General features: G+C 41.7%; 1 protein-coding gene across 1 annotated transcript in view; it reads left to right on the top strand.

Moving 5' to 3' along the window:
* The window catches only part of b4galnt4 (beta-1,4-N-acetyl-galactosaminyltransferase 4), a 126,316-nt gene that overhangs the window by 81,982 nt on the left and 23,826 nt on the right, over positions 1 to 20,508 (top strand). The window contains exon 7 of the mRNA XM_022754645.1: positions 8,592 to 8,659. Coding sequence (XP_022610366.1) covers positions 8,592 to 8,659 — 68 coding nt within the window. The remainder of the gene's footprint in view (positions 1 to 8,591; positions 8,660 to 20,508) is intronic.

Raw genomic sequence — 20,508 nt, 5'->3', positions numbered from 1 at the left:
CTATGTAGTGACTTTATTATCTAATATGATATTCAATCTAAGGCTGACTCATAGCTCTAAATGGCATCTGATGGATTCCTTCATAAACAGTCCTGCACAAAATGACGGATTGGAGATGGTGAAGTATTCATCTATACATTTCCTTATTAATATTGCCATGATCTGACGTCCATGCTGAGAGAGCTTTGGGAACATTGGGTCCTGATCGGTCAATGACATAAGCCTTAATTCTGCCAGAGCTCAGTCTTACACCAACAGGAGGGACACTGAGCGATTTGACCTTGTTCGTCTTTAGTAATCACCGGCTCACCTCTTGTCACCATCCTAACGCTCCGGCTATCACTCAGGTCCAACACGCAGCTCAGAATACAGGAGACTTAAATCCTCCTGTAGAACATCCCGTGAAAAATGGTTTTCCTTTCCCGTCTATCCTTGAAGGACCGTCTGCCCACAATTGAATAAAAGTCAAGCTGTGTTGTATTACAGTCACTAATAAAGTTTTCTTAGTGAAACCTTATGAAAAATTTAAGAAGGACAGGATGCATGAGGTTGGACAGTATTTGAACTGCACCATATGAGTGCTCTGGGCAAATATGTGTTAAGAGCAAAGGTCCAGCTATGGAGCCATCTGTATTCCAACAGGATGTGAAGATGTCACCAGGTTCCATGGGAGCTGAGATTAATTAGTTGGCAGCGAATATTGATGTGACATTTAGCAGTGGTGAAATATCATCTAGGTAATGGCAGGGGAGCAGTGCTATGGCCAGGGATCATTCATCCTGCCAGTGGTAGAAAGACAGGCCTCGCTGCCTCCGCTGTCTTCAGAGACACATTGTGTTTCATAGATAAAAATCTCACTCTGGACTCCGTTCCTCACTATGTGACCCATGTGTCTGAATGAGTTTAGGGGGAAAAAAGGGGTTTTCGTTTATGGCAAGTAATAATTGTTTTGAAAGAGGAGCCAAAATATTTTTACATTTTACACAATTTTTTCTTTAATTCAGTGTTCCATATACAGCATATACTGATGTCCTTGCCTATCACCAAGTTTATGTTAAATCAGTGCTTTGCTAATTGGAAAAAAGGCTTACTGCACAGGCTGTTCTAAAGACCTTTAGCTCTAAAGGAATCTGAAACTTTTCTTCACACTTTTTTATGCTGTTTCAATCCTTCTAATAACATATAGCTGATAATAAAATTTAGATAATTACATGTAACTATATCTGTTTTAAATGAATAAATTAAATGTGTAATAATTAAGTTAACACATTATGCTTTATCCACCTGTCTCTTAAGTATTAGAGTAGTAAACAGTGGTACACAAACACCGGCACATTCACTGTGGTCTCTGTGCAACAGACAGAAAAAAATTGACATTAAGGAAAGTCAAAGCTAATTGGGTAGGTAAACTTCTTTCAGAATACACAGTATATGTGTATCTTCTAAATACATAGTTTTAGATATAAATGTAATATAACCTAAAAAATAATTGAATGAAAAGTGGCTTAAACTTCAGAACATCGGAAATGATGACTTGAATGCAGCATGGACAGGACTGTGAGAGGGCTCCCATCTAACTGAGTGAGCTTTCTGAAGTTTGTATGTTTTTTTAATGGATAGAGGTTTAGAACTGGAAATGTTCCAGTGTTTTGGGAAAATAAATTCATAAATTTGTTGTTTTGTGCTCTGGCAGGTGCTGGAGTTATTCTAAGAAGTTAAGGATAAGATTCATTTTTTTAAGTGAAAGTAAAATTTGACCCCCTGGCATAATGTCTGTGCAGAAACATTGCTTGCAGAAAAATTAGGCAGAGAAAATGTGATGACTTGAATAAAATGTTGAAATCGTTAGAGCGTGTGCTCATTGTGAGTGTCAGATGATTTGTATAGTTTTCTTATCTTTGCTCCTACTAATGGCCTGGCTGTAATTTCTGCTCTTTTTGTGAACTGACTCACCGGCCTAAAAATACACATATATGGTAAATTATTGCCTCTTCGTGTTCATGGTCGCAGCATCGTCACCCTCGATAATGAACTGGCTATATATGGAATGTGCTGCCGTGAGACATTTAGCTGCGATAGGACGAGAAGCAGGGAGCTGAAGCGTTTCCGTGGAGACCCCCATCAGCGTTTTGTGGCTAGCGTTTGAATGATGCACCGACTGTGACTGACAGCTCCCGATTCCCCGCAGCACACCTTCACAAAATGATGACATCAGCTATTTATGTCTTTCTCACACACATAATCAACAAAAACACACACAGATATACTATATGAAGACATAGAAAAGGTGTCTACAGAGGTCCTTCAATGCTGTTTCTCATAGAAAGACAAAGTCACCCTTGAATCACAGTTACTTCCTCTGTTCAGTCGCTCGCACGTACCAGCTGGTCAGTGTGTTGGGGGGGGGGGGGGGGGGGGGGGGGTCATTCTAATAAGAACACTCTCCTCGGCCCTGCTGGGACATTATCTGTGCGCATACGAACGTACTTAATGTGAGTGAGGATCATCCATTGTCCCGCCTTGGCATTAATCATATTTTTTGCCCACAGCTAATCTATAATGAGATTTTCCTTCAATCAGAATGTCCAGACAGCTCCCGCCGAGCTTCCCACAGACTCAGACCAGAGCTTGTCTGATATTGAGAGAGACTTATGAGTTGCACAAAGCATGTGTGTGCAAGGTTGTGTGTGTGTGTGTGTGTGTGTGTGTGTGTGTATGTTCATGCACCGATGTAGCGCACATGTCTGTGCCTAGTGCAGGCACCTATGTGTGTTGTAAGTGCTGCGATACCTCCTCTGTGTGGCTCATAAAGCAGACACAAAAGGACGTGCACTGGAAACTGGATGTAATCAATATGAGACTCCTCAGCAACAGTAGCTGCTTATTCTCTGACAGACGAGACTTTGTCACCGTGGCAGTAACAGGCACCACTAGAGTTTTGCTCCACAGTGATGAAAAGGTCAGTTTTGTAAATGCCTCTTTCACAGGAGACATGTTAACATGACAGAGAGGGAAAAGCAGGTGTAAGTAATAAAAACTAATGAATTCATTCCATTTAGCTGCTTCAGTTTCCAGGTCCCGCTGGCCTACTGTCACATTGCTATGGCTTACACTTGAATAGAACACAGCGGTCCTTAATGTTAGTGTTCTCCTGCTATGACATGTCAGAATGTCTGCTGTAAAAACAGAACAGCCTATTCTGTTGTTTTCCCAAACACTTTATTGCCAGATAGAGTTCAGGTGGCAGCATCTGTCCAAAAATGATGAATAGCACAAAATAATAAAAGAAGAAAAGAAAACAATGAATTGAAAATGGATACCCCCAAGATTAAAAATTTAAACCTGCTTGGGACAGGCAATCCATCACAGCGAGCAGCATGCCTTTGTCTGCTTTTATCCTTGTTGCAGTTACATTAGTCTGTGCAGAACGTTTGATTCAAACTAGCCTAACAGCTGTATAACCACCCATTGATAATGCAGCTTTGACAACAATAAAAACAGACATGCGGATAATTGTGACGGATTGCTAGACTCAAGCCGGTTTGAAATATCTGCAGGTAGATTTTTTTCTCCAGACTAAAATGAATGAAATTCTTGTGACTGATTTAAAGGAGGGAAGATTACCATTCAAAAACCTTGCGCTTGATTCAAATGGGCTCTGTGAGCACAATCCCACTCGAAGGCACCAATTATTGCTGCTTAATGAGACAAGTGCACCCAGGGGTCACAATCAAAACAAAGACTGTTGTTGACCATGACTCTGACTGCACCTGTATCACTTCCTTTTTTTTCTTTCCACATCGAGTTGATTGCAGTGACGCTGTCTACTGTCTGTACTGAGCTCAGATTATTGCAGTCAGTATGTTTTTCTGGAGCCTCTGAGTCAGTTAATGAATAACCTTTTTTCATTTTTGTTTTTATCACCTGGCCTACAAAAATATATAAATTAAAAAAGAAAGGGTCATGTTGATATAGCCGTTTTGGTTTTTACTTCTGGTTCATGCATGGATGCTTGGCATTGAAAATTTTATCATTTTGATATTTCTCCTTTCTTACTCTTGTCTCCTTACTAATGTAGTCGGTGCAGTTCTCAGTGGGTGATTGAATCCTGTAAGTTAAAAGCTGCTGCCATAAGTAATGTTATTAGTTGAACTTGTACTCTTCTTGTCAGGACTCGTCAAAATGTCTGTTTTAGTGATGTATTATAAGTATTTTTCCTTGTCATAAAAATGTTATTTGGCATTACAAGTCATATTTTTATCTGATAAACTTCCAGCTTGTAAAAGTGGGCCATTGCCTTTTATTTTGTACATATTTTACATTATTATTATTAGAAAAGAGAGCTTACAATGACAATAAAGACTGAACTGTGGAATTACAGCCAGGTTTCAGCACAGAGAACTCTGGCCTCTCATTTGATTGCAAGCTTTTCTGGTTACAATAGACCTTTCTCACTGAGGAAATTTTCACTTGTTATAGCAAGAAACACACAAGTGAACCTAAAAGCATTAATAATGGTTCTGGTCCATTCAAGTGTGTTAGTGAGCCACTGTGTACAATGCCAGGGGTCATGGCACTTACTCAAAGTGGAATGTGGCCATTATTTCAGTAAAAAGAAAACATTTCTTCAAACGTCCTGTTTCCTGCTCTCCTGTTTTCTGCATGGATGCAATACTTCTTTTCTCATGGCAAGAGTATATGTCTGCATTTTTCTGGTGCACATGCTAGAAAAACATGTGACTAGGCATGTGAGCATGAGCGTGCACACTATTTTCTACAATAGTTCAAGTTCAATTGAAAAACCACGCGGACAGTAAAAGAATAAAATAAGAAGAAAACAGCATTCTGAGGTTATATCACAGGTCAACTGTTTCTCTATTACTTCTCTTTTCTCATATTGAGAGAAAAAAATATTTAGAATAAAAAAGAGTTGACAGAGAGAGGAGGAGTGCCTCCATATTTCTATTGCACACTCAAATTTCTTCTTTTTCTTGACCCTGTTTTGTGTTCCACTTCTCAGTGATGCAGGGCCACTGGCCATCTGAAAATGAGATTTTCTCGAGGTACCCTCATGTGTGGGTGAGGTTCACACAGAGACGCAGTGGCTGTGTGTGTGTGTGTGTGTGTGTTTGTGTCTGCAAGTGCAAAGAAAAAAGAGTGAGAGAGGTTACATTAGAGCAAGGTTGGTGTATGTCTGCTTGAAGTTTAAGAAATTGAGTCCCCAAGTTCCCCCTGCCTTATAGGAGATTTCTAAAGTAGAGGGAAAGTATGACAGTAAGTCCATGAGGGGGTGTGTTTTAAAATGTAATATGAAGTGTGTGTGTGTGTGTGTGTGTGTGTGTGTGTGTATGTGTGTGCCCCCTCATGTCTACCTGGCTGCTTGCCTTCTGATTTACCTCCTGCCTACTGTGGTGAGGAGATGCTGCTCTCAATAAGCAGTGACTCATCGTTCAGTGGCAAATCATGTGAGTGTGTGCGTGCATGTGTTTCTCATGTACTGCATGTGCACATGTACCTCGGAGAACATCTGCCACTTTCATTGCAGAGCTGCGGTACTTCACGTGTTTTGTCCTTGTAACAATGTCTTTGATCACAGCCTTTGTTCGCGAACAGCTGATTAACCATCTGACAGGGAAGAAAGGAAAATAACAACCTTTCATTCTGGAAGGAGATTTGCTCCTTGACACTAATGTTTTTCCCCTTTGTGCAAAGCTACATATTTTAAAACCTTCAATTTACATTTTTTTACAGCTTTTCGCAAAGAAATCTAGATCATCCAAAACCCCGTGGAGAAGAGATAGTTTTAATTACTGACACATTCATGTGAGAGAATTGGAGAGACGTGCGAAAGTATGAATTTAAAATTTTATGATACATCATCTGAAATACATTGTTTGCTTGTGTAAGCCATAGTATAAATCACAACAATTTGCATAGATAGTGCCACGAGTTAATATTTACTGAGGAATCAAATGAAATGATCATGTTTTTTGCCTGTACCGACATTTGTTTTACTCATTTGAAAGAAAAAAAAAAGATTTACTGTATTTAGAGTTGGCAGTGGATAAGAGATGAATATTGTTGCAGTGCTGCCGTTGCTGTGTGATCACTCACTTTTTCATCTCGTGAACAACAGCTTTTTCACAAGAAAGAAATTCATTCGCAAGGAAAAAATATAAACATGTACGCACAGCAGCTAGAGACATTTGCAGGTTTCCCATTTATATTCACTGCAAAGTTTTAAGTCCCAGTTTCTTTTTTTTTCTTTTTTGTCCCTCTGCTTTGAAAAATTTTAAAGTTCTGCTGAGGTGCAAACTCTATTCAGCTCTTTCTTGTCAAAGTTATTTAAGTTTGACTGAAGCTTGGCTGCTTTTCTTAAGAAACCAACAGCAATTTGCGGTAACACAGATTTTATTTTAATAGGGATTCCTATGACGGAGATGAGTTTAAATGAGATTCTACTGCAGGACTTTCTGCAGACTTCCTGTCACAAATCAGGGTGAGCTGAACAAAACACAATGAAAACTTAAAGCCTTCTTGGACTTAAATGAGCTACAGGTCTCATTTATTCATGTAGAAAACAAGGGTTACTGCACACGCTCAAGTCAACTTGCACACATACAGAACACAACACGAGTAAGCACAAGAGGAGCGTAGACAATACAATTGTGACTAATGCAGATAATTAGTACATGTAATACTAAGAGGTGGCAGTGTTGGTGTATTAATAAGCAAATTGTTCTTATGTGCAAACAGATATATATTATATAGAATGTAAGACTGTAAGCATAGCAGCATCAAAGCTTTGGTTTGTTTTTCCCCTAACCTAGAAAAACCATCCAACATACATGACGACAGGGATTAACAAGTCAATTGTGTATCAAGGGTAACTAACACAAGGTTGTCTGCTGGTGCACCAATAAGAACACTGAATCCATGTCATCTGGAAGTGGATCGGACGTGTCTGACATTGCAGACAGCGGCTGGAGCCTTTGGGTCTCGTTATGGACAGATGTTTAATGCCAACCTACACATGAAAGTCTGTTTATGGGTCTTGGGGAGTAATGTTGCGTATGTGGAAAAAGCCTTTTGTGGCCGATGTCTGATGTCGGATGGTCCTCAGACTGTCTGATGTGCGCAGTTGTCCATCTATTGTAAAATTTAGCAGCCTCAGTGCTAGTTAAAAACTTTCATGTTTGAATTCCCACACAAGATCATATCAGCATCACATCATTTATGAGTGAACCTGCTCTCCACTCCACATTTGGCAACATCAAATAACTCTAATTGGAAATTCAGTTCCAAAGTCACTAAACATTTAAATGTCTTTAAGAAAAGTTTTCATATTTAATGTAAACTCAGTGTATTAAACTGCGGGACCTGAGAAAGTTATATATATATATATATATATTACCTTTCCCACTTTTTCATTTAACTCCTACCTTTTTTTCTTCTTCTGTGCTGGAGGAGGAATATATGAGGAGACTGTTGGTGTGGAAATGTGCTACAGCAGCAGCATACTGTGGGCTTCAGAGTGAAGGCACAGTAGCACACATTGTGTCCTCCTCCTCTCCAGCCAACTGCTTCACAGAGACTCTCAGAGGCTTCGGCACTGCCAGGGGCCCGGTTGATTTTTGGACAGACATTACTCCATGTTTTTGAGTATTTTTGTTCCCCATAGTGGCATAGTGGCTCTCTTCACATGCCAGCAAACACACTTAGACGTGCCGTTGTATAATTGCCATTTCATACGTGTAAGTGTCATTATGTTGCAGGTGTGCGTTACTGTGTGGGCTGCATTGTGGTACCCAGAGTGAGGATCAGCAGCTATTTACAAGCCGAAAGGCTCTTGTGATCTGTCACCACCACACACCACAATATTTGCGGAGCAGTTTCAAACCCGGACATGTGGCCAGCACAAACAATTAAAGGCCATGCCCACTGTGATCTTAGCCTTATTCTTTCATTATGGATCAGCAACAGCAGGGGGCCCTAATTAGTGAGTTGGCATGCTTAGGAAATGAATGGGCAGTGAATCGACCGCGGGGCTGAAACAGGAGCCCCGGGGTTCCCGATGAGCCGGCTTCTTGGAGTCAGTTTTGGCATGGAACCGCTCTTTCTCATTTTCTGTCAGTTTATGGCCATTAGCTATCGTCTGTTTGCTCACTTTGCCGATCAGAACTTGCCTCCTGACTGATTCCAACTGTTGCGTTGGGGAATGTAATCTTGTTTTCCCAATTACTCTTCATTTGCTGTGCTATCATAACCAGGGAGGTGATCGGGATCTTTTTCAGCTTCCCTTTCAATCAATCGATCTGTTTTCTGGATTAAAAATGAACTCATAAGGTCCACCTTCTTTACAGACAGCGCTCCTCCCTAAATAGTCTGTGCGTAAAAATCATTACGCAGCTGTTTCTGGCTCGCAAAGTTGATTTCTAAGAAGGATGTTTCAGATGAATACTTTTCAGTGTGCCTCAACATTTCTTATGCTGTTCTTATCCCCTGCTCTCGCACTTTCTCTCCCCGGCCCCACCCCCTCCTCTTTCTCCCACACTCTCTCTGATCTGTGTCTCCTGCCTTGTGTGTTGCAGCTGGGTACAGAGTGGACCGCTCCAGGCGAGTTCAGCAAGTTCAGGTCCCAGTCCTCCAAGTCTGTGCAGTAAGTACCTGTGACAACCACGCACTTAACAGCACAGTTACTTCACTCTCAACCCGGTGCTGAGCCTGAAACAAAGCCCTGCTAACATCCAACAGAAAGCTTGACAAATACACATCTCCACTGGAGCATCTCCTGTGTTCTCTGGTGGTGGCTGTAGCTGGTGAAGTGTATCTCTACCTGTTAAGTAGCAGCACATACCAGGTTCTTTTATAACACCATTGCTTCAAAAGGCTTTTACTACTCAGATGCAGGAGGGAATTGACGGCTCACTGGTGTTCACTGTCCAATACGAAGCAGATGTCTTCTGTGTGTATCTGTGTGTACTTTCATGTATGTATGAATTAACATATGATTGGTCTCATCCTCTCTCTCTCTCTCTCTCTCTCTCTCTCTCTCTCTCTCTCTCTCTCTCTCTGTCCAGTTATCTCAGATTCAACACATCTCTCTCCCTAATTGGTGGGAGCTGCTAGCATTAAAGCACCTTTAATACGAGCACTGATCTGCAGCCAGTTTGCTTCTAAAGTCATTGTGGAGTTGATATGATAATGCAGCAAGAGAAGAAATCCTAAGAACGGTGCTCCTATTCCTTAGGGTTCCCTCATTTGCCTGATTGGATGAAACCCACGCTGTAGAGTGCTGCCTTAAATTATTCACACATGCACACACACACACACGCAGCCAATGGTGTGTGTCGTGAAGCATCAGAGTATTTTAGGACTTCTGAATGGTGCAAGTTGGACAATAAATACACACAACAACGAAAAAGAGACACTGTTTTCTTAATTGTAGTTAAATTAGTATTTACAATTATGGATCGTTCAAAAGCATTTCTGCTAAAAACTGTGGCTCATGAAACATTCTTCAACTGGTCAAAGTAGCTTTCCAGGGATGGACGATGTGATTTAAATCAATATTCTAATATTAACAAGGATTAAAATATGAAGTCGATATATATCCCAACATGACTCCAGTGAATACTAAACCACATGCTGCCCTGTCCACTGCTGTGCATGACGCCATTCAGAAAGATTCATTCGGTAAACAGAAACAGGGACATAATCTGATCATATTATCATGATACAATTCTTGCTTAATGTCGATAAATGACATGCTCAGTGTTACTTGCACACACACGATAACATACTAGGTGATAGATAGAATCAGTGGTGAGCTTTGGCGCAGTGGTGACAGCAGCAGGTCTGTCAATGGACCTGTCTGTTTGGTGTAGGTGTGCAGTGGGATGAGACTGTCTGTGGAATATTGGAGTGATTTAAGCACCGTCTTTGAATCCCTAGTTGATATTAGTTTTAGTACATTTTACTGAAATACAATGCACGCACGCACACGCAGCTCAGAGGCCCTGATCCTGCACATCCCACTGCCAATTTGTCTAATGTGTGTTTAAAGGTTTTCTTTTTTTTCCCCACAAGCTGCAATTGAGTTTTCAACTAAAATAAACTGAACCGAATACTCCTGAATTTATGCTCACGACTCCACAGTGTCATCAAAATAAAAATAACCGCATCAAATGAGGCATTAAAGCTATGCATCCAAACATGTTCCTCCTGGAGTTTTTCTCACTGCTGACTATTAAAGGAAAAATTGTTGTTATATGAAAAATCCTGCCTGTTCATACACAATCATGTCTATGTGCAAGACAAGTCATGCACATAGACATCAAGTCCAAACTATGCAAGACAACAGTCAGTGGAGGTGTCTCATGCTTACTATACGTGCTATGCATCCTCTGTTGCGATTGCAGTATTAATGTGACATTGATGGTAATTCACTCTGACTCACTGTGTCGCTCCAAGGTCTCACTATGTGTCAAAGTCTCATCAGAAATGTTTATGTATCATTATGTGTCATTCTGAGAAGGATTATTAAGACGCATAAAAACCACAATGAAATCTTCAACACTCATTAAAAACCATACATCTGTTGCACATTCTGCCTTCTTTTGCTACTAATTGACACACACACACACAACACACACACACACACACACACACACACACACACACACACACACACACACACACACACACTTTATATAATGAATGAAAATTCATTAATGACTGAACCCAGGCCAGGACCTGTTGGCGAGTGTTTCTGTCTGTCTGTGCGTAGGATTAACCGGGCCTGGTTAGCACAGCAGGCACACCAGACTACAAGGGAGCACAGAAAGATGACAAAAGATGAAGTAGGAGAGGAAGGAGACAGGGGAGGAGGAGGCGGTGGAAAGTTTTTTTCTGTTTTCTCTTCCTGTCTGACAAGCGTCCTGCGATCTCCGACAATAACAAGACAACAACAGAGTAGCCGAGCGTGGAGGCAGAATATGGCAGGAACATTATAAAGGTTGTGCAGTGGAGAACTTTGGTCGTGACATCGCCTGCGCTGTAGCCTGTTACTTTGCCTTTTTGGGGGGAGATGGTTGTGTATTTATGTGTTTTGGGTTTGCGTAGAAACTGCCGGATGGTTTTCTGCAGTTGGACTACCTCAAGGGCAGCTGGTGCAGAGAACATGCCTTAGCTGTGGGAGATCTGACACGAAATCAAAAATCCCGTTACTGAGCACACATATGCGCACGTTCTTGACATCTTAATATTGTTGATGTGTGAAGTGATTCGTGATTCCTCTGTCACATCATGAAATATGGTGCAGCAGAGACGCACCGGCTGGGAAAATTGCGAGGTTTAGGGGTGGATAAGGCTAATGACTGAAGTCAAATCTGTCTTTATTGTATAGCTACACATTTTCACATGCTTCAGGGGAAATGTGTCAAAGACTGCGTGAAACTCTAGCTTAAGATAATTAGGCAAAATCTGGTTTGATGCTGCTGCGCGTGGGCTTGCGAAAGGGAACATATAACATATTTGAAAAAATGCATGCCTCTGTGAATTAATGTGCATGTGTTTGTTTAAGTAGCATGCCATTTGAAATTCCTCCCTGCGTCTAATGACTTCATTGAAACATCTCAAATCCAAAGCTGTTTACTTGTCGTTTTCCACGTGTTCCCACGTGCCGCACCGTGCGACATGCATCCCTCACACACCATTACACTCGACCTGTTTATAGCTGCGCTGATGTGCTCTTGAGCGTGGCAAATTATGTGTGCAGCAGGATTAATCGTCGTGCATTCATGAAATGGTATTCTTCAAATGAGATGGGATAGAATTGAAATGAGCAAATTAGCAGTGCGGAACAGGACATTAGATCATTATTTTCTAAAAAGAGAAATTGCATCAGAGTGTGTGTGTGTTTGTGTGTGTGTACAGCAATAATAATCAGTCATTAGACAGATTTTATCACCTGGTAATTTGAAACATTTGTATGCCTGATAAAATAAAGAAATAACTGAACAAAGTGAAACGGAGTAGGTGTTTCTACAATATTACACTCAATTTATAGACGGAAAGCATCGGTGATAATTATTAGTCATTACACGTGATGCCACAGCCAGCCCTTGGCAGCATGATCCACTTGTGCAATTTGTTTTTGGAGAATAGGTTCAGGGCCATTTGAGCCTATTTACAGACTCCATTCTACCGCAGTTAAGTTGTGCGCACAGCCTTGATCAAAGCTGCAATTTAAAACAGCTCTCAGCTCTGCCACTGTTTCTACTTATTATCATATCGGGCACCAGAACAGGATGAAATGGGACAAAGCCAAAGTAAAATGGAGTATAAAAGAATGGGGGTGAATGGTGCAGAGCAGAACACAAGCGAACAGAGAGCAGCCTTCAGAAAAGTAATTGAACAGAGGAGAGCAGAATGAAACACAACAGACACTCCCACTCTAGCTAGGTTAGGTTTGTTTTTTTTTGTTTTTTTTTTCTCCTCTCTCTTCTTTCTTGTTTCACGCTTTGGACTGTGGGTATTTATACGTCTCGGTTCATTGGAGCTGTACGGCCGAATGTAGTAGAGCTGAGTGAACAGTGACTAATGGCTGCTGCAGGGTTGAATCATATTGTCAGGGAATGAGGCATATTGCTGTTGAGGGGTTCACTCGAGAAACACTTCACTCGCCTGTTGGAGGTCTCCGCGTGATGCAGTCGAAGGCTACTGAAACCAGCAAACACACACATACACAATTCACACACACTCACACACTCAAACACGTACACCACGTACAACAGTGGCGTGCCCTCAGGACAAGCAAGGCCAGCAGTGCTTGACCAGTTAAAGATAAAAATAGACATCAATTACCACGATGCAGAAGTACAAGCAATATCTCGCCTTACGTCTCAGAACAGCGCCCGGTCCCACAAAGGATCTGATATTGACTGTTTGCAATCATCTTCTAATTTACTGCCCCCCTTGTGGCCGCAGCAAGCTGTTGTCTCTGGAAGCTAGGTAGACTAGCAGCCGCCATATCTATCAATTCTGTCGTTTTCATGGGTGTGACCATGTCCCGTTGACAAAGTATGATGCTAGCTACAGACTCAGCTTCCACCGTTCTGAGATCAGTTACATGTATTATTATATACATACGCAGATGCGTGTAGAAAGTGTACTTGCACATTAGAAATTGCTTCAACAGTCTTTTCTTCCTAGGCGTTAAGAGCTAGCAGCAGCTAGTGAATGAGCAAATTACACCGCTAATCACGTTCGTCAACATGCGTGACGACGAGGAGTTAGTGTGTAATGTGGAGCGGCTTTTGATAACTCTTTTTGCAAGGAAAGCTTTCACAGACATATTTATTCAATGCGCATATCTATATTTAACCAGTAGTTAGTTCTGCTTGCTTATCTGTAAAAGTCACTGCACGCCATCGACATACAATATGTATAATATCTAAACACCCTCCAGTTGGCAGTCCCTCTGTGATTACTCTGCGTCTTGGATGACTGCATCTAGAGCTTTCTGGTGTGCTACCCTCATCTCAACTTTGCCACATTTGTCCCATCAGCCCTTCACTCTCTCTCGCTGTCTCTCGCTCATTTTTATGACCTCCTCCCTCTGTCTGATTCAATATAAAGCTGTAAAAGGGGGAAGAGGTAGGAAAGGGTAAAGGCTTTCTGTGTGTGTGTGTGTGTGTGTGTGTGTGTGTGTGTGTGTGTGTGTGTGTGTGTGTGTGTGTGTGTGTGTGTGTGTGTGTGTGTGTGTGTGGGGTGTCTGGTCCAAGATTGTGAGAAATTATGCTTTTCCTCAAATGCCTGCTTGTCTCCAGCAATGGGGCGTGGCCTTCGTGTTGCTGTGATGTGTGAAAGCTCGTCCTAGGTGGCAATTTGAAAAGATGGGATGGACAGGAAAGTTGGACCAGTACACCTGTTAGGGAGATCTTGTAGTCATCCACACCACCTGGCTATGACCACCTGGAGGTAATGACTCACAGTGTTGTGTGTGTGTGTGTGTGTGTGTGTGTGTGTGTGTACAGAGGAGAAATAGTTTTGCCTATGATCTAATTCTGAAGTTTGCTGAATAAAACTTGAAGATGGAGAGTGTTTGTCCCTCTTGCTGTCTCTGTCACTGTCTTTCTTCAGTCCTTTGTGGCTCCATCTCATTAAAACTTGTCCATGTTGTGAGGGTTTATATATTATCATCACATGAAATGCAGGAAGAGCCATATAGTCCCTGTGCAAATACCAAACATTTGCCACTTCCAGCTTATTGAATGTGAGGATTGCTACTATTTTCGGTTTAAATCACATTAAAAATAAATATCTTTTGTTTTTTGGATCGTTGCTCCACTTTGGACTACTGAAAATTCTGGTGAGCTATTATTCACTATTTTCTTGCATTTTACTGTTTAAATAATCAATCCACTTAGAGACTGAAAAAGACTGAAGACTGACAATGAAAATAATCATTAGTTGTTGCCCCACTTAACAGGGTCATCAAAATCAAGCCTTAAAACGCTGAAAATAGGCTGAATCAGAAGTAAGACGCTCCAAAAAACCGCTTCCTTCTGATGCTGCTAGAATCTGCTGTTGTGACTTTCAAAATAATACTTTTCTCAATTTGAAAGTGCCCCCTTTTTTGGTCTGTCTAAATCTCTGTCTCCACCTCTGCTCAAAACTGTGAAGTGATAGCTTTGCTGTGCCTGCTCGTTACTGTCACAGCAGCTTGATGAGTGACAGTGAAGTAGTCAGATGAGGAACCCAGATAACCCCGTCAACACTATCTCCACTCTCTGACACAGCTAGCAGAGCCTCGGGCTGTATAGACAACACCGTGGAGATTGACATTTGCTAAAATTCTATAAACTGAACTGTGCTGAGTTGCATACTGAGCTCGTCTGACACCGCACTTGACGTCAAGTATTTCAGAGCCTTTTGAGCGGCTCCGACTGGGATGTGATTGACAGTCAATTGAAGATTAGACGAAATATTGTTTGAGAGATATTGGAAAGTAATGAGCTCTGACTGAATCTCATCAGCGTGGCTGGTTGAAGTTCACAAAAATGCCAAGCGCAAGTCAATTAAACAACGTTTTTTGTGTCTTAAGTTTTAGCATTAACCTGCATGTGCCTCTGTAGATGAGTTTCTAACCACGAGGGTCTGGTGTGTCAAGGTTTTCACCTTCAGGTGTAATGACTAAAATTAAAAATGGCTGCTGCAGACCTTTGACAGTGGTGTGGTGAGGAGGAAAGGCGGAAGCTGATTCCAAGGTTATCTGTGATGCCGCAGCTGGCATTTTGAAGCAGCGTTCACTTCACAAACTGCGGTAAATGACATTTACGCCCAATCCTCCACAGACACGTGGGAGTTGATGTGTGTTCTTCCTTTTTGTGTGCGCACACACTCATTTGGCAGTTTATGCCTTCTTACTTTTTTCCCCTCTCTTAACTTTCTCCACTTCTTCCTTTTCATCTTTCTTTCCCTTTTACTTTGATACATACATACTGAAGTCGCTCCCATTTGTTTTTTATACACATGACTTTACAGAAAACCTCTAAATCCCAATAACAGTTGGAAGGATAGAGTTGACTGTGCCTTTCCCAGCAACAGTGAGGGAAACCTACTGAAGAATGACCAGTTATTTCAGTATGGGATCTCTCAGTATCTATAATTGAATCACTTAAGCACTGCTGGCTATTAGCTGGCGAGGAGCATTTAGAGAGAGAAGTATGCTACTTGTACGCATGACATCATAGGAATACTGATTGAGCATGGAGAGGAGCTGAATGTTGCACCTGCACTGTCTCATTATATGTATATATTCACTTATGTGTGAGTGCAGGCCTGTATGTTTCTCTCCACTCAAGGTAATTGGTGTAGCAATCGAATTATAATGAAGCTTTTTGCCAGCAAGGTGCAATGACTTCTCTGTCCCACTTTACTCCCTCACGCCTTCACTCTGCCATCTGTTTCTATGAGTGATGGCAGCCCGCTGAGACGCAAATCTATGTTTGAGTGTGTGTGTGTGTGTGTGTGTGTGTGTGTGTGTGTGTGTGTGTGTGGTGTGTGTGTGTGTGTGTGTGGTGTGTGTGTGTGTGTGTGTGTGTTCTTGTGTGTGGAGGCTTATGTTTAATCAGAATGTCTTTCAGGGTGTTGATGCACATTTCTTGAGCTGCTGAAGACTGCGGTAGTGGACATCTGATTGGCAGTAATGCATGAGGACGACCAACCCGTGTCACAGGGTTGCTTCTGGCCAGACGCGATCAGAGACAGTAATGATGATGGAGGGTCAGCTTAGTTCTTAGAGGAAACGGAAACAGGAACAGATCTGTGCCTCGACACAATCCTGTCCCTGAGCTCTGCAGACAGTTCCCTCCACCTCATGGTTTTGGTTTTTGCTCTGATATGCATTGTCAGCTGTGAGACCTTATATAGACAGGTGTGTGCCTTTACAAATCAGGTCCAGTCAGTTGAATTTACCACAGGTGGATTCCAATCAAGGTGTGGAAACATCTCAAGAGAAAAGGGAGGCACCTGAGCTAAATTTCAACTTCATAACAAAGGGTCTGAATACTTATGTCAAAGTGATATTTCAGTTTTTCCTTTTTGATAAATTAAACTAAAATTCTGGTTTTTGTATTGTCATTATGGGCTATTTTCTGTAGATTGATGAGGACAATTATTAATATTATTATTATTAGAATAAGGCTGCAACATAACAAAATGTGAAAAAATTGAAGGGGTGTAAACACTTTCCAAATGCACTGTAAATCTTAAAAGAATGGGCACAAACATACTTTCATTTTTAAAAAGAACCAGCAGTTTCATCAAACAGCTCGGCTCTGTGGATTTGAGCAAACACTACTCAAATAGGAGTAAATAGTGTATTTGTTTTCGACTATTTTCAGCTGTGGATTAAGAGGCATTTGGTGCACTTGCGAGTGTTTACGGCACCACGACTGTGTACTGCATGTTGGATTGGCTCAAAGTAAACTACAGTTCCCATGTTTGTTGTAACAAAGGAACTTTCCGACCAGTGTAACATTGTGGCTCACTCATAGGTTTTTGGACAATGGAGGCTTTGGCAACACAGGCAGTACTTGTTAGTAGGATCAGTTCATTTTTGTTGACACTATAAAGATATACAATGTGAGCGTGATGAAAAGGGCGTATGTTTATTGTTCATATTGAATATGTTCTTTTTTTTTTTTTCTTTTTTTTTCCGTCATATGTCCACGCATTCAGGCCACTAAGAGAGCAGTAGGAGTGTTAACACCATATCAAAGCGAGGAGAAGGGGGAAGTGGAGGCACAGTTAACGTATTTACGCTATAACTCCATATTAGATAATTACATATGTAGGAAATGGACAGGGTGGATAGAGGGGGAAGAGACAGTGCGAGGAGCGTTGCAGAGAAGCGACGGACAAGATACAGGAGAAGAGAGGGAGAAAGAGCAGTGGATGAAGGAGAGCGGTGGGAGATGAAGCGGAGGGAGGCGATGGAAGAAAGAGGATTTATTGCGGCTGCAGGGAAGAGCAGCGTGATAGCTCTCTGATGGATTAGTGGAATGCATGAGAAATGGAGTGAGGAGGGGAGAGGTTTGCGAGGGGAGAAAAGTGAAGTTTGTGCATCTCCTTGGGGCAGCTCTAAACACTGGTATCATTAATGTAATTGAGAGGAGAGCACTCGCCGAGCGCAGTCTTTTGTTTAAAGGCCACCTGTGGGTATTAGAGAGGGAGGAATAAGGCAAGAGAAGGAGAGAGAGACGGGGACGGGGTTGACAGTCAGATAGCATTAATGAGAAATTGAGTTGGAGGAAGAGTGGAGATACTGGAAGAAAGTAGAATGAGGAAATTGCTGTTGCCTGCGGGCAGATAGGAGACAGACAGTGTGATGAAGGATGAATAAGAGAGAATGGACTTGTATTTACCAAGGGCAGAAAGTATCCTGTCTCGATTTCACTTCAGCTCTGCTCACTGCAAACCAGGTTAGTCATATAGAGGGTGTGTGTGTGTGTGTGTATGTGTGTGAGAGAATGTGTGTCAGCCTGTCTGTCGATCGATCTTCGGGGTGTTATGCACCTAAGCTTTTGTGTATTTATTTAGACAACCCCATCTCTTCTTTGAGATGCCTGTGAATGGGGCTTTGTCTCTCAGCAGGAAAAATATCTCTCTATACGTTTTCAAGCCAAATAAATATTTCATACTTCAGATCCAGCAGACTTTGGGCAGCCATGATACTCTCCCAACATTGTTTAGCTCCAACAGTCCCATCTTGTGTTATCCAGCCCAGTCAAGCTCCTTTGTCTGTCTCTATCTGTTCAGCCCAAAGAAGAGGAACTGGAAACAAAGAGTCCAATTAGTCAGGCAATTAGACTCTTGTTTTGTGTCCTCTACTCATCCTCTGAGTCACACACTAATAGCTATTCTTTCCTCTTCCAGCTCTCATTTGCCCTTCACTTGCTCCTTTATGGGTTTTTTTTCTTTCCTCCCTCCTCCTCCGGCATGGCGTTCTGTATGAAATCATGTCTCAGTGATATTCACTGTAATGTATTTTTCCTTTCAAGATACAGAAAGCATTTATAATTCCCTCTCTGTTTCTGCTGTTCATTTGCTATTTATCGCTCCTCCTTCATCTTTCTTTCCGCCTGTCTCTCTGTCTCTTCATCTCTTTCAACCAGAGCCCGCCTTGTCATCCATCACAAGAGGACTGGTGTGACCAGTCTGCGCGCACGCACGCACACACACACACACACACACACATTCATGCAAGTGCAAAACAAAACACCTCTTTCCTTCCTATTTTGTGCTCCTTTGTTTTGTCTCTCTCTTCCTCCGTCTTTCTCTCCAGAGTTTCATAGAAGACGTTTGGACAGAGTCACCTCAGATTTCACATACCCCTTCACATCTCTCTTCCTCATATCTGTCCATATCTATATTTGGACCGATCATGATTAATTTATGTCTTTTATTTTCCCAAAGAATAACTGTCTAGTTCATGCCAAATTGAAAACAAAAACAAGACACAGACACAAAGAAATGATGCAAAGTTTTTTTTTTTTTTTTTTTTTTTTTAAAGGAAAAGTATCAGGCTCATTCACTCACACTGTCTCACCTCAACAGTGGAACTAAATTACATACGACCAAAACTGAAATTGTTGAACTGGCAAATCACAAAGTGAAAATCCAAAGGAAATAGAAATGGAAGAATAGAAAAGTGTGTGAATAGGACTTGATGTTCAGCTGTTTATCCATCTCCGTGTGTTATGATCCTTTTGTTTGTTTCAATCTCACTCTGCTCTGTTGATACGTGTGCTATCTGTGGTGTGTGTGTGTGTGTGTGTGTGTGTGTGTGTGTGTGTGTGTGTGTGTGTTTGTTTTTGTGTCTGCGTGTGTGTGCATTGTCTTATCTGGCATCTTACAACAGGTAAACACAAGTTTTTATTGGCCGAGCTGCCAATCTCTCACCGCTGAAGTCCAGGCTCTCTGTGTGTGTTTCTAAATTTCTGAGAGCTAGAAGAAAAGACATCCTCAAATGTTGACAGACAATAGTATGTCGAGGATGCATTTTGAGAGTATTGTGTGCGTATCTGTGCGACTGTTATCTATTTGAAGTGTGCAGTCTGTGGTTTAGTGGCAGCTTGACTCAGAAACACTGTGGCGGCAGACTGCGTCCTCTCAGCTCCGACATTAGATTATCCCCCAGATGGAGTCAGATTATGGTCTGAAACAGACAACCTAATGAATGGTCAGGAAATGTACTAATATTCCCTAAAACCATCCACCGTCATCTGCTCAGGGACAGGAACTCGATAAGCTGAAACTGCCAAAAATATCAGTTTCAGTTCAGGATGTTAAGAGAGATGTTACATGTCAACCTAAAATTTTATTTTGTCTGATTGGGACAGCGATATTTAATTGCCTCTTTTTAAAAACCAGTTATTTTTTGTCTTATAGTAATATTTTCATGTGATACATATCCTTCATTAAAGACATAATGTTGCCCTCTGTTCTCCGGTTGACAAAATTCTGATTACTCAGTTTCCCCACATTATCATTACGTTCATTAAAGTTTCATCTGAACTAATCTAATCTAATGACTGAAGTGAATGTAAAATCAGATATTATTTTCTTTCTTTAAGTGTGGCTCAGCTCAGAGTCTGGGGTTAGAGATGGCGTTAGGTTTGAATCATTTTGGGAAAGGGCAAGCGGGATGCCACGAGCTGAAAGTACCACTTAAGTTTGCCGAGTGCCGTTTCAGCAGCTGCACAGAGATATGTTCCCTATTCATGAGAGAGTGACCTTAGCACACTGTCACTGCTCCCTTGCACCTGCAGTGATTTATTGGTTACAGAACGCTGGGCAGCTGGATGATTTTTTTTGCGCGGGGGCAACACGTGACCGTCCCCCTTCAGGCCGTGTCCTTCCCTTTCAACTCAAGTCAACCACATCCGCAACAAAAACTCACAAATACACCGCAATGGAAGTCTGCACCCCTAACTGGAA

Source organism: Seriola dumerili, unplaced genomic scaffold (genome assembly GCF_002260705.1).
Source record: "Seriola dumerili isolate Sdu_G_001 unplaced genomic scaffold, Sdu_1.0 BDQW01000219.1, whole genome shotgun sequence".
NCBI lineage: Eukaryota > Metazoa > Chordata > Actinopteri > Carangiformes > Carangidae > Seriola > Seriola dumerili.
This window is presented reverse-complemented; position numbering and strand designations above follow the sequence as displayed.